This window comes from Suricata suricatta, chromosome 14 (assembly GCF_006229205.1).
Source record: "Suricata suricatta isolate VVHF042 chromosome 14, meerkat_22Aug2017_6uvM2_HiC, whole genome shotgun sequence".
NCBI classification, from domain to species: Eukaryota; Metazoa; Chordata; class Mammalia; order Carnivora; family Herpestidae; genus Suricata; species Suricata suricatta.
This window is the reverse complement of record NC_043713.1, coordinates 48,066,021-48,081,145: the sequence shown is the minus strand read 5'-3', so window position 1 is coordinate 48,081,145 and position 15,125 is coordinate 48,066,021. Positions and strand designations below refer to the sequence as shown.

General features: G+C 36.0%; 1 protein-coding gene across 1 annotated transcript in view; it reads left to right on the top strand.

The window, feature by feature from the left end:
- The window catches only part of MIB1 (mindbomb E3 ubiquitin protein ligase 1), a 112,887-nt gene that overhangs the window by 52,058 nt on the left and 45,704 nt on the right, over positions 1–15,125 (top strand). The window contains exons 10-11 of the mRNA XM_029922235.1: positions 3,049–3,156; positions 13,453–13,650. Of these exons, the coding sequence (XP_029778095.1) occupies positions 3,049–3,156; positions 13,453–13,650 (306 nt within the window). The remainder of the gene's footprint in view (positions 1–3,048; positions 3,157–13,452; positions 13,651–15,125) is intronic.

Here is a 15,125-nt window from a genome sequence, read left to right as displayed (position 1 = left end):
TCCTATGCATCAGCACTTCTGTATCCCTTGGGTAAATCCCTAGCAGTGCTATTGCTGGGTCATAAGGGAGTTCTATGGATAGTTTTTTGAGGAACCTCCACACTGTTTTCCAGAGCGGCTGTACCAGTTTACATTGCCAGCAACAGTGTAGGAGGGTGCCTGTCTCTCCACACCCTCGCCGGCGTCTATAGTCTCTTGATTTGTTCACTTTAGCCACTCTGACTGGCGTGATTTGTGTCTCCCTGATGATGAGTGATGCTGAGCATCGTTTTGTGCCTGTAGGCCATCTGGATGTCCTCTTTGGAGAAGTGTCTGTTTATGTCTTCTGCCCATTTCTTCACTGGGTTATTTGTTTTTTGGGTGTGGAGTTTGGTGAGTTCCTTGTTAAGTTTATTTATTTTGAGAGAAGAGTGAGAGAGAGCAAGCTAGCGAGCAAGCGTGTGCAAGTGGGGAAGAGGCAGAGAGAGGGAGATAGAGAATCAGAGCCTGATGGAGGGCTTGAACTCAGGAACTGTGAGATCATGACCTGAGGCAAAGTTACACACTCAACTGACTGAGCCACCCAGGCACCCCAACACAGTGATTTCTTTATCGTGAGATAAATCACAAATAATTTGTTTCAGATATTAAAGTGTCAAATGTTTTTTTGTGTTTGAAAGATATATTTCTTTTATGTTCTGACATCTCTTCTCCTGGCTGCTCTTCTGGCAGCTCTCCACAATGGTCAGCCAAGCAAATTTATATTTTATTAGACTTAATTTTTTTCTTTAATTATTATTTAGCTTTTTAAAAACAATATACATTCTAAAAATTTTAAGGGAAAAAATAGTTTCACAAGGTTTGTTACAAAAATCTTCTCAACTCTATTTTCCCATCCTTCAGGGGCAAATGTCTTCACATCTTTCAGCTGATTTTCTTCATGGATTTGCCTATCTTCCAATAATATACTTCTATTGTTTTTTCTTGATTTTTATGTTTTGGGAGTTATCTTTTAATATTTCACTGTGAAATGAGGATTTAGCTTTCTTTCTCACCTCCAGCGCATTCCCTCCACACACATACACACACTTCCCAACATCTTTGTGTGGTTTGGCTGTATTGTAACTTTGTTAAGATTAAAATTAACTGTTCATGTTGTTATTTAAATGACATTCCTATCTGAGCTGTGGATGATGCTAGATTGTGTTTTCCTATATAACTGTTCACTTTCCTTGGTGTTCATAATTGGTTTTTTATTAAAAAAATTGAGGTGTAATTTACATGTAGTGAAATATGTGGGTAAGTTTTGACAAATGCACTCATTCACGTAACTCATACCCCTATTAAGATGTAGGACATTTCCTTTATTCCAGAAACTTCACTTGTTTCTCCCAGTCCAGAAATTTCACTTGTCATTTTTCCCAGTCACTTCCTCTTAACTTCACATGTAAAGTTTTTTCATTTGTTTGTAATTTGTATTGTTATAATTAATTCTCTTCCAAACTTCTAATTGACTAATCTTCCAAGACATTTAGTTATGTCAGGTATATTAATTTCATCTTCTGAGAGATGATAACATAGGAGAAAGACGTGGGGTTTTTTTAGTTATATTTTTATTTTGAGTTCTTCCTCAAATTTCCAGTCTTTGGTTGTCCAATTCATATCCGAATAAGACATGAAAAAGCTCATTGGTGCTCTCTTTGCTTGGATAGGACCTAGAGACTGATTTTGCATTATGGTGATTGTGTGTGTGGAGCTTTTGGGCTCTCTAAATGCTATCATGTAGAGGTCTGTTCTTCATGGGCATTCAGTTGATTAAGGGAAGAAACCATTCTTCTGTCTAGGGACTAGATTCATGGCAGCTCATGCTCTGTCATGGAGTTTGAGGAGAGGGTCTAGAGTGTGGCTATTGCGTATCAGACTTAAACCTGGGGTTTTTCTTCTTAGCTCTCTAATATGCTTGTTTTTGCAGGCTTTGATTTTGTCTGAAGTTCCTAGATTTTGTATTCCTTTTCTCTGTAAAGTCAGTGAGAATTTCTCGGTCTGCTTTGTGTCTTTAAAAAATGTGTTGCTTTTTATTGTTTTCTGATGTTACCTCTCCCTTTCTCTTTGTCTTATGTCTTTTTATGTTTTTAATTATTTTACTGTCTTTTTCGTGTAGTCTATGGAGAAATAGGATATAAACATGGACTTAGGCTACTTTTTTTAATCATCTTTTATGGTTTTATGGATGGGAGTGGGTGGGGTGGGATTAAGGAATTACACTTAGCCTTGGGTATATCATTGGGAACTTATACATTTATACAACATCTGAAGTAAAGATGGGAAATTATTGCTTTATAATATAATAGTTCTATATGGTTACCCTGATAATTCATTTATTTTTCATGATAGTTTGTTTACAGTTAGTATTCAGTATCTTTGTCAAATTGAATTTATTTATATAGTAGGCAATATCTTTTCTAAAGGTTTTTTGTTCACCTTGGTTTTTTTCTTTTTTTTAAATTTTTTAATATTTTTATTTATTTTTGAGAGAGAGAGAGAGACAGCATGAGCAGGGTAGAGTCAGAGAGAGAGGGAGACACAGAATCTGAAGACAGGCTCCAGGCTCTGGTCTGTCAGCACACAGCCTGACGTGGGGCCTGAACCCACTGAGCCATGAGATCATGACCTGAGCTGAAGTCGACGCCTAACTGACTGAGCCACCCAGGCGCCCTACCTTGTTTTTTTTTTTTTTTCATTGAAACATACTCTGAGCTTTAACAATTCAAATAGAAGTGAATATACAAAACTAAAATAACATTTCTCCCACCCTTCCTTTCTTTTTTCAACTTTTCAGATTGGCTAAAATTGTTCTTTCATAGCTCTTTGAACAGTGGAACTTTAGTCTTTACAAAAAATGCCTGCCTTTCTTCTGAATTACAGAAGAGTTTCTGGCGGCCTGTACTAGGATTATATGGAACACTAATCTAAATTATTTTCAGAGAATCCTACAGTGTGCTAGATTTAAACCAACACTATGTACTGGCTCTTTGTGATTTGTGACAGTTCTTATTCTTTCTTATGTAGGTAAATGGACAGTGTGCTGGTCACACAGCAATGCAAGCTGCTAGTCAGAATGGACATGTTGACATTTTGAAGTTACTTTTGAAGCAAAATGTGGATGTAGAAGCAGAGGTAATTGAACTAACCTTGAAACATACTTAGTAAAAATTAATGTCCTAGAAATTGCACTTCTGTATTATAAGATAGATTGCTTTCATTCCAAAAATTTTAAATTCACCTAAGGCTCTTTTGATTGAAAAGAAAAATTTGACAAGAAATAACTTGAAGCATTTCTTGTTTTTCTTTTAATTCTTCAATATTGTAGGCGTAACCCTAAGTGAAGATAATTGAGTTTTCCTTTACTATGGTAGGAGCACCGTGCTGCTGGCGCCCAGCTGGATTCATCCAAGAATCATACTGAGGAAGTTGATGGAAGGGGAACATATAGATTATATAGCAAGGTTTTTACTGATCTGTGCCACTCAGAAGCCTTTCTTTACTCTTTGTTTTCCCTCTCATAAGGGAATCAGTAATTTAGAATTTGTTTAGTCTTACTGTTTCTGGACTTCAATGTGGATCTTTGAGAATTTTACAGTGCATGTTTATCACTATATGTGTGTATATGTATACTTAATTTAATTCAGAGTATATTCTTTTAAAAGAAAAATGAATGTTTTTTACTATCATTGGAATTTTAGTTGAGAATCTGTGTGTGGTGTGAAGGATGGCTTCCTTTGTTATAGTTAACTATAACATCAATATCGAAAAAATCTTAAAATCACATCTGTTTTAGTTTAGTGGAAGATTATTTAGGAATAAGTAAAATTTTATCAAATTTAGAGTAGGTAGAATATTGTAATTTTGTCTAAAGGATATTCCTGTTTACGGAAGCTTAATAAGGACTTGAATTTCTGAGGGCTAAATTAGTAGACTACTAGTCTGTTTACTAATTAAAATATTTTAAAGACATATTTGAAAAGAAAAGTCTTAAATTACTTTTGCTTTGTTCTCAGATTGAATGTATTTTGACAGCTACTATTTTTGACAGTTGACAGCTCCTATAAGAATCTCTGGTGTTGTACATAGTGATTTTTGATGTTGGAATTTTCTGTTGTCTAAAAAGAACTTGAATTTTAAATTAGCATGTAGATTTTTATCAACTATATGATAGTTTCATTATTGTCATGTTTTTATGAGTGAGATTATATTGTTTTATTTTGCTTTCAGAGTAACAATTTTCTTTTTAACATTTACTTATTTTTGAGAGAGAGAGAGGGCACAGGTGGGGAATGGGCAGAGAGAGAGGGAGACACAGAATCCAAAGCAGGCTCCAGGCTCTGAGCTGTCAGCACAGAGCCCCACGTGGGGCTCAAACCCACGAACTGTGAGATCATGACCTGAGCTGAAGTTGGACACTCAGCCGATTGAGCCACCCAAGCATCTCTCACAGTAGCGATATTTAAGTCACCTCTTTCTTGGTTGTGAATTTAGGAACACAGCATTACAAGATTTATTTTTTATTTTTATTTTTTTGGTAATGAAAAAAAGACAACTTAAATTTAGTGTTTTGTAAATGGAAGACAGATACTTTATTGTGTTATTGTTTTAGTCTGGCTTGGGGAAGTAGAATGAAATTCCCTGAGTTCAATATCCCATTTTTCACTAAGAAATCCAGACACTACCATAGCAACAACTCCTACGAAACCAAAGCCTTCTGATTATAGCTACTAAGGCAAGAGGCCCAAAACCAAATTTTTTGCCTCTTTTTTATAAAGTGTGCCTTCTAATTCAGAATTTAATTAATAAACCTAACAACGTGGGACTCTGTAGCCATTTGTGTTTCTAAAGACTTCTTGTTCACTTAGGGGTTGTGCACAGTGAGAGTGCAGCTATGGGATTGGGAACAAAGTTGGCACTGTTCCTCATTTGAACTCAAATACAAAACAAATGGTTTGTTAATACTGTAAACCTGGTGAGATTGGAGTTGGAATGTGGCTCAGTAAGCTAAGTGTTTACAAATAATTTCTTTGAGAGAGTTTGAAAACTATGTCACCAGATCAGTGGTATACATCTGGACTTTGACCATACCTCCTCATTTGGATTTCCATTCTGTGCATTTTCTGTTTTAAGAACCACTGCAGGCAGATGTAATATATAGAAATAGTATGAGAAAGGACTATTTACACATCAGATTGAATTAATATCAGTTTCCCAATTGCAAACAAAAACCAAATTTAAAAATTGGGTTAAAATATAAATACCAATTCATAACCTAAAATCAAGGCAAAACATCCTCAAAGTCTCATTTTTCTAAAATTTAAGAATCTGTTAGAAGCAACAGTATAATTTTTTTTTTAAGAACAGTGGTTCTCAACTGGAGGCATTTGTGCCCCATGGGGGACATTTGGAAATGTCTGGGGACATGTTTGATTGTCACACTGGTAGGGGCTGTAGTGGTTGGGGTACTACTGGCATCTGGTGGGTAGAAACTAGATGCTACTGAATATCCTGTAGCACACAGGACAGCTCCCACAACAAAGAGCTGTCTGGCCCCAAATGTAAATAGGGCCAAAATTGAGAAACCCTGGTTTAAAAGATGGAGGAAATAGTTAATTTTACAAATGCACTTAAATTTGTTATTTGTCATTAATTTTTTTATTATTGGAAATTTTAAATATTTATTAAAGAATAGCATAATGAATCCATTACCTGACTTCAGTTATTTTTCACAGCCAGTTTTGGTTTATCTGTACCCTCCCCTCTCTCTGCTCCCTCTACTGAATTACACTGAAGCAGAACTATATATATTGTTTCATCTGTATATATTTTAGTCTGTATCCTAAAAGATAAGTACTTCTTTTTAAACTTGATTATACCTTTACCAAATGTAAAAGGAATAATAATTGTTTTTAATTTTAATTTTTTATATTTTCAATATTCATTTATTTTTGAGAGGCACAGAGTATGAGTGCGGAAGGGCCAGAGAGAGAGAGACACAGACACAGAATCTGAAGCAGGCTCCAGGCTCTGAGCTGTCAGCACAGAGCCTAATGCAGGGCTCAAACTTACGAACCGTGCAGGAGATCATGACCTGAGCCAAAGTTGGATGCTTAATTGACTGAGCCACAGTGTTTTTTTTTTTTTTTTTAACTAATTTCATTAAAACTTTTGAGGTTAGCTGAAGAATAAAGAGAGTAATATATTTTGGTATTCAGTTATCTCATTCTGTAACCTTTCATTTTTTTCACGTGTATTAGGAAGTGAGCTCAAGATAGTATAGATGAGGGATTACAAGCTATAGCCCGCAGGCCAAATCTAGCCCTCCATTTATACTGTCAAGTATTATTGGAACACACCACATTTATTTATTTATTGTGTATGGCTGCTCTCATGTTCCAACTGCAGAGTTGAATAGTTGTGACCAGATACCATGTGGTTTGTAAAACCTAAAGTATTTACTCTCTGAGCTTTCACAGAAAAGTTTGCTAGCCCCTTGTATAGATGACTGTTGCAGTTTTCTTTTCAGTTGATTTAACCTATTATTACACTAAATTATACTCCTGAAACCAATATTATATAATATGTTAGCAAACCAGAATTTAAAGAAAAATTTGAAAAAATAACTACTATGTTATTTGGTAAGTATTACACCTTTCTGATATGTGATAAGATTATATATTTTTTTCCTATTTCTTTTTCTTAGGGGAAAATGTAGGTATTTTGGAAAGTTGTCTCCATATATGACCTACTGAGTACAGTAGGATTACATTGTTTCCTCCTTAACATATAGGTACAGGCACCAAGGACTGTGAGATCTTAGGTATGTTTTTATAGGTGAGCTAATTTTGGATCCTGTAGGGACTCAGTATTTTTTTCCCACTGATGAGGTGTAATAATAAAGGTGTGGAGGATTGAATGGAAGACCAGTTCTAAAAAGTGTATCATTTACAATTAGTTTTCAGCTACAGTACAAATACATACTGCAGTTGTCAGGAAACTTGGGGTTTTATTAATCACCTAAGATTAATAAAATTATTCTTTTTTAAAAGTTTTGTTTACCATTTATTCAATTTTTGAGAGACAGAGTGTGAACTGGGGAGGGGCAGAGAGAGATGGAGGCACAGAATCTGAAACGGGCTTCAGGCTCTGAGCTGTCAGCACAGAGCTCGACATGGGACTCGAACTCATGAACTACTAGATCATGACCTGAGCTTTAGTGGGATGCTTTACTGACTGAGCCACTCAGGCACCGCAATGAAAACTGTTTTGAAGGAGAGCAATACTAAATTTTGTCAGGAAACCCAAGTTTTCATGGTATTGTTGCTGTCTAAAGGGATATTGGCAAAAACTTTAATTTGTATAGAAGCATTTGATTAAATTCAATACAGTTTTATGATTTTTTAAAAACCCAGCAAGCTAGGAATAGAAGGAAACTACCTTGACATAATAAAAGCCATATATGAAAAACTGAAAACTTGTCCTCTACGATTAGGAAAAAGGTAAGGATGCTCACTTTTTCACTCATCTTCAGCATAGTACTGGAAGTCCTCACCAAAGTAATTGGCATGAAAAAGAAATAAAAGTCATCTGTATTGGAAAGGAAGAAGTAAAATTATCTTTGCAGATTATGTGATCCATACGTGTAGAAAACCCTAAAGTTCCACATAGAAAACTTTTAGAACTAATTAAGATATTCAGCAAAGTAGCAGGATACAAAGTCAATGTACAAAAGCTAGTTGCATTTCTGTACACTATCCACCAACAATCAGTAGAGGATATTAAGAAAACAACTCCATTTACAATAACATCAAAAACAGGAATTAATTTAACCAAAGAGGTGAAACACTTGTACAATGAAACTACAAAATATTGCTGAAAGAAATTAAAGAAGACATAGGCAAATAGAAACATATTTCATGTTTGTGGATTGGAAGAATTTGTATTATGATGTCAGTACTGTTCCAGACTAATCCATAGATTCAATCCAAACCTTGTCAAGATATCAGTGGTGTGTTTTTTTTTTTTTTTGCAGAAATGGAAAAATCCATTCTATAGTTCAGTATGTCATCTCAAGATACCCCGAGATAGCCAAAACCATCTTGAAAAAGAATAAAAAGTCTGGAAGACTCATTCTTCCTGATTTCAAAATTTTCTACAAATGTACAAACCGTTTAGTACTGGCATGATGACAGATATATAACCCAATGGGACAGAATAAAGAGTCCAGTAATCCTTGCATACATGGTCTAATAATTTTTGACAAGGGCGCCAGGAGTATTCAGTGAGGAAAGGACAGTTTTTTCAACAAATGGTGCTGAGTAAACAGGATATCTATGTACGCAAGAATGAAGGTGGACCCTTATCTTACTATCTACAGAAATTAACTCAGTAGGTCAAAGACCTAAATGCAAAAGCTGAAAGTATAAAACTCTTATAAGAAAACTAGGGCAAAGCTCACCACATTGGATTTGGCAATGATTTGTTGGTACATGCAACTAAAGAAGAAATAGGCAAATGGGCTTCGTGAAAATTGAAAAATTTTTGTGCATCAAAGGACACTATCAGTCATGAAAAGGCTGCCTATAGAATATGGGACAGGATTGGCAAATTGTATGTCTGATAACGGGTTGATATACAGGATATATGGAGAATACTTAAAACTTAACAATAACAAAACTTGATTCAACACTGGGCAAAAGGACTTGAATAGACATTTCTCCAAGGAATATATATGGCTTATAAGCATTTGAAAAGATGCTAAACATCACAGATCATTAGGGAAATGTAAATCAAAACTGTAAGATATACCACCTTACACCTAGTCAGATGGCTACTAAAAAAAAAAAGCCAAACAGAAAATAAGTGAGGATGTGGAAAAATTGGAACCCTTTGGGGCTCTTGGTGAGGATGTGAAATTGTATGGCTGCTGTGGAGAATGGTGATTTGTTTAAAATAGAATTACCAAATGATCCAACAATTCCATTTCTGGGTATATACCCACAAGAATTAAATGTACGGTCCTAAAGAGATTTTTATATCCATGTTCATATCAGTATTCACAGTAGCTAAAAATTGGAAGCAACCTAAGTATTCTTGATTTATGAATGGCTAAACAAAATGTAGTATATACATAAAATGCAGTATTATTTACTTAGGTAATTCTGACTCCTGCTACAATGTGGATGAACCTTGAGGACCAGATGCTAAATGAAATAAGATAATTGCAAAAGTACAAGTACTGTATTGCTTCCATTTATGTGAAGTACCTAGACTAGTCAAAAATAGAGACAGAATGATGGTTTCCAGGGTTTGGGAAGAGGGACAGTGGAGAATTATTGTGGAAGTTATAGTTTGTTTTACAAGATGAAGGGTTCTAGAGATGGATGGTGGTGATAGGTACATAGCAATATGAATATGTTTAATATCACTGAACTTTACACTTAGAAAGGGTTATGATGATAAATTTTATTTTACTTGTATTTTACCACAGTAAAAAAAAATCATGTAAGAAACATGATTGTAGGGACAGCTGGTGGCTCAGTTGGTTAAGCGTCCAACTCTTGGTTTTTGCTCGGGTCATGATCTCATGGTTTGTGGGTTTGAGCCCCACATCGGGTTCCGCACTGATAGTACAAAGCCTGCTTGGGATTCTTTCTTTTTCTCCCTCTTTCTTTGCCCATCCCCTACTCGTGCTTGCTGTCTCTGACTCTGTCTCTGTCTCTCTAAATAAAAAACTTTAAAAAAAACGATTGTAGGGATGCCTGGGTGGGTCAGTCAGTTAAGTGTCCAACTCTTGATTTTGGCTCAGGTCACAATCTCATGTTTGTGAGATTGAGCCCTGCATCAGGCTCCATTCTGAGCTTGGAGCCTGCTTAGGACTTTACCCCCCCCTTCTGCCTCTGCCCCTCACATGTGCACATGCACATGCTCTGTCTCTTGAAATCCCAAAAAACCCGTAATTTTAATTAAAGCATATTAAAATTTTAATTCAGTACCCATTTGGTTCTTACTAGCTTGTAGACACTGTGGTGCATCCTGGGAATAAAGATTGCAAAGGTAAAGTTGTAGCACAAAAAAACCTCACAGACAAATACAAGTGATGTATTTGAAGGGGTCCTGAGTGGTTCAGTTGGTTAAGCACCAACTGTTGGTTTCTGCTAAGATCATGATCTCACTGTTCATGGGTTCAAGCCCAGCATTAGAGTCTATGCTGGCAGCACAGAGCCTGCTTGGAATTCTCTGTGTCTGCTCCTCCCCTACTCGCACTCTCTCTCTGTCAGAAATAAAAATAAATAAACATTTAAAAAATGATGTACTTGGAAACAAATACTTAAATTACATATAATGATAATAAGATTTTGTGAGAGGGGAAGTTTCATAGGAGGGGGAGAGGTTGCCTGAGCTAAATTGTAAAGGATATCTGTTCTCAAGCCAGCAAAGTGATGAGTCAGAGCATTGAAGTCTGGGGTGAAGTATATGAACATAGGGGGTCAAAGAAGTTGGTAAGTTAGAGTTTTATATGTGAGACAGTGATGGCAGCAGATGAGTATGGTATTGTCAACAGAAGTAGGGTTTACAAGATGTTTGTTTATTTATATGGTAGGGTTACATTAGAGTTTTAAACTAGATTTTGTACTTTACAGAGAGAATTCTGTGTGTGTGTGTGTGTTAGAGAGAGACAGAGACAAATTGATTGGAGTAAGATAAACTGGAGGGAGGGTAAGCTGTGGCAAAAGTTAGGTGACTGAGACTCCAGACCTAAATTAATTAGTGGTAGGACTAGAGAAGAGAGAAGAGATCTGAACGTAAATTAAAGAGTAACAAGCATAGGATTTTGTGCTTGTGTATTTTATGTCTCAGGGAGAAGAAGTAGGTGAGCATGACTTACAGATACTGATTTTGTTGACCATATGGTTTGTGGTTCTGTTAGCTAACCTAGGGAATGAGAGCGGATTTTTGCAGAGTTCAGAGGAAGGGGGGATAAGAGGGTAGAAAGATCCAAGATCAGATTTAATTTGAGGCCCCTGCACAAACCCTTTCAGATAACCTTATTGAGATCAGCTGTGATACTGTCTCTCAGCATCTCATTTGGTGCCAGTATGAGAGACATAATAATGAGCTATTAGGTGTATTTGAAATACCCAAGATGGATTCAGAAGAAAGCAACAAAACCTATTAAAGTTTTTGTGCAGCTGAGATTTTTTTTATTAGGAAGAAAAGCAAAAGAATTGTTTTCTACTATATGTATTTTCCAAAATATTTAAGTTTTTCTTTTGTATATATCCTTTTGACATATATATTAGGAGTTTTAGTTTTTAGTGTTTTTTTTTCATGTAAATAAATTGTTGACAGGACCTGCATAACAGTGTTTCAGTAACAACTTTCTAACAACTATAAACATATGGTATGTTTCATAATTAGTTCCTGTTTTTATTCAGTGAGTGGTAGTGGATTGATGTTATTTAATTTTTTAATGTTTATTTATTTTTGAGAGAGAGAGAGACACACATAGTGTGAGCGGGGAGGGTCAGAGAGAGAGGGAGACACAGAATCCGAAGCAGGCTCCAGGCTCTGAGCTGTCAGCACAGAGCCTGATGCAGGGCTCGAACCCACCAACTGTGAGATCATGACCTGAACTGAAGTTGGCTGCTTAACGGACTGAGCCACCCAGGCACCCCAAATTGGTGTAATTTTTAATAGAAGGAGAACCACTTAGATTGACTTAAAAATTATAACAGAAAATAAATCTAAATAAATTGTAGGGTAGGAAGAGCTTACATCTAAGATTTTGAAACATAATGCTACTAGAGAGATTCATCTCTCTGTTTCTATCACACACACACACACACACACACACACATAAAATTTTCTTTTGTAAAAAGCTGGTTTCTCTGGATTGTTTAAATATAATGCTCAGAGGCACATGAGTTGAATCAAATCTTTCATGTGGTAGCATACCAGTTCCTTTATGCTCAAGGTTGACCGGTAACAAAAACTAGTTTGGCTTAGCTAGAATATTAGTAATGTAGAAGTAATGCTGAGTCATAGTTTCCCACCTTTGCAAGGGTGGTTGTCAAGTTGTTGTGGACCCGTACACCAGCGGTTTGACTTTAATATCTGTCTAAGAAAATATTCTAAGACTAAAAACTGTTTTGAATTCAGCAGCTGTTTTCAATGAACTGTTTTGTTTTTAATTTAAATCTGTGAAAAGTAGTTCAAATCATGCTGAATACCATATGGATTTTCAAGCCACTTGCTAAACCTAGACTCCATGAAAGGGTAGGACTGGGTTGAGAACCCTTGCTCTGAAGAAGGTCTTGGAGCGGGCTTACTTCTGGGTGTCAAAATTTGAGATGTAGTCTGAAATAAAGATAGTATCCTTATAATACATATCTCCATATGCATGTAGCAAAGTAATGGGACTTCTTTTTTAGTGTAGACTATGTATATCATCTTCATGGTACAGTATGGGCATTTTTCCCCTTTAAATAATACTTTCCTATATTTGAAAAAAAATTCAGCAGTTGGGTCTTTTTCTACCTCTCATCTCAAGAAATATGCCTATTATAAAAGGTAAAGACATAGGAGTGCCTGAGTGGCTCAGTTGGTTAAGCGTCAACTCATGATTTCAATTCAGGTCATGATCTCGATGTTCGTGAAATTGAGCCCCGTGTGGGACTCTGTGCTGATAGAGTGGGGCTTGCTTGGGATTCTCCCCCTTTTTTTCCTCTCTGCTCCTACCCTACTCATGCATGCCTCCCCCCACCACCCCAAATAAATAAATAAACTTAAAAAAGCTAAGGCATACCTACTGGATTCTTCTGAAATAATTCTTGATTTTGGATATATCAAGTTATGCTGATTTGTGTTTCATTTTTTGTCTTTTTAGGTAGTACTTAAATTTTTTCTGTTCTTGAATATACAGAAAAATGTATTCTCACTAGCCAGAGATAACCAATGTAATGTATTGATAGGTTTCTCTCAAAGTTAGTTGAGATCACAATTTGGCATCCTTTCTTCTTTTTAAAATTGCTTTACTAGTATTTATATAATTTTTATGTCATTTTAAAAGGCTTTGTAAACTTTTTAAATGGAAAAACGGTTTATAAGTAGTTGTCTCATAATTTAACATTTTCCTAATATTGGTGTATCATCATCACTGTTAACTTAGGAGTATTGAAAGATCAAACTATTTCTGATAAAAGTATTGGTCCACTATATATGTGACATAGCGTATTGATCCAGGTTCATCATTCCTCTTTGGAGTTAATCACTGTTCTAGTGAATTTCTGATAATTTTGTTGTCCCTGTTTTGTGTAACCTTTTCTCACATTAATCTGGTTCTTGATGAATTATTAAAGCATCAGGTATTATTTTTATTTCTAAAATAATTTACTCACTAATTCAGATTTAAATAATGATGTTCAGGATAAAGACGGAGATCGAGCTGTTCACCATGCAGCTTTTGGAGATGAGGGTGCTGTTATAGAAGTCCTGCACCGGGGCAGTGCTGATTTGAATGCTCGCAACAAGCGCCGACAGACACCACTTCATATTGCTGTCAATAAGGGCCATCTTCAGGTCGTGAAGACTTTATTGGACTTCGGCTGTCATCCGAGTCTCCAGGTAAAACCTTTAATGAAGAATATTCTGTAGGCATTGTAGGGAAGTACTAAATTCTGTGGTGAGCATTCCTTTGTTACCAGTTTGTTTGTATATGGTGGCTCATAGTAATTGAAAGCAAAGGCAAGGTTGTGATAAAATTGGCACCTGTTCCTTCTTAGAAAAGCCTTTTTAAAGAAAGTGTTAGTAGATTGATTTTATATTGGAGGGTGAGGATGGGGACTTCTTACAAATATATCAGCTTAAAATTAATTTAATTTTATTGATCATGACAGTGAGCTTTTGTAGCTTAAGGTAGTGTCAAAGGCTACATTTCATGATACTTTGTAACTATCTAAATTATTTTAATTGTAGCCTAATTTATCTTAGACTCTTAGTCTATTTGTTAGTGCAGGAAGATTTTCTGCTTTGGAAAGTATATAGGGTTTTAGGGTTGATTTACAGTAGGACCTAATTTTTGAGGCAAGAATCACTTAAGAGGTGATTCCTGTCCACAGTTTTAGTAACCAGATGGATTAGACTGGATAAATGTCAGAGAAGTAATAAATAGGAAAAACAGGAATAATGGGACTGGAAGTTTTGCAAACTGAAAGAATTGGAGATTTTGTACAGCTAGATGGTTCTCAGAGCCTGATATATCTGAGGCACAGCATTTTGGCACAGACGGGGTTTGGAACTTAGACCCTCCAAGTGGATGGCAGAATTGGAGGATGGGGGAGGAATTAGAGAGTGTTCATCTGTTGAAGGAGAGATAACTTATACCTGTTGGTTTTATTCGGTCTGAAATGGGAGGGAAAGTCCTCTGTTGAGAGTGAATGGGCAGGAGTAGTAGGTATAGGAAAGGTAATTGAGAAGAGTGACGAATGTTTGGAATAGCTGTTGTGGGGACCACAAGGTATGACGTATCAGGGCCTATAGAAGCTTATCCCAACCACGGTAAGAGCCTCACTCAAGGTGAAGACTAAGGATTTTTAGTGTTACTGGATAGGATAGAAAATGGATGGTTAGATTGAACTTGGGTTAGGAATCTGTTATAAGGGTACATGAGTATATGCCTGGGATTGTCCAACTTTTTCTATAAAGGGCCATATGATAATTTAGGCTTTTGTATAGTTTCTAATTAAAAAAAATTTTTTTTAACTTATTTTTGAGAAACAGAGACAGTGTGAACATGGGAGGGTCAGAGGGAAAGGGAGACACAGAATCTGAAGCAGGCTCCAGGCTCTGAGCTAGGGGTCAGCACAGAGCCCAACACAGGACTCAAACCCATGAACCGTGAGATCATGACCTGAGCCAAAGCCGGACGTTTAACCAACTGAGCCATCCAGGCGACCCTCGTATAGTTTCTTTTTTTTTTTTAATTAATTAATTTATTTTTTGAATATAACACAATTTATTTTTTTAACATATGCAGTTATTTTCCATCATTTACAATACAGTAGTTACAATGACACTCCAAACAGAAAAGCAAAGTAAAA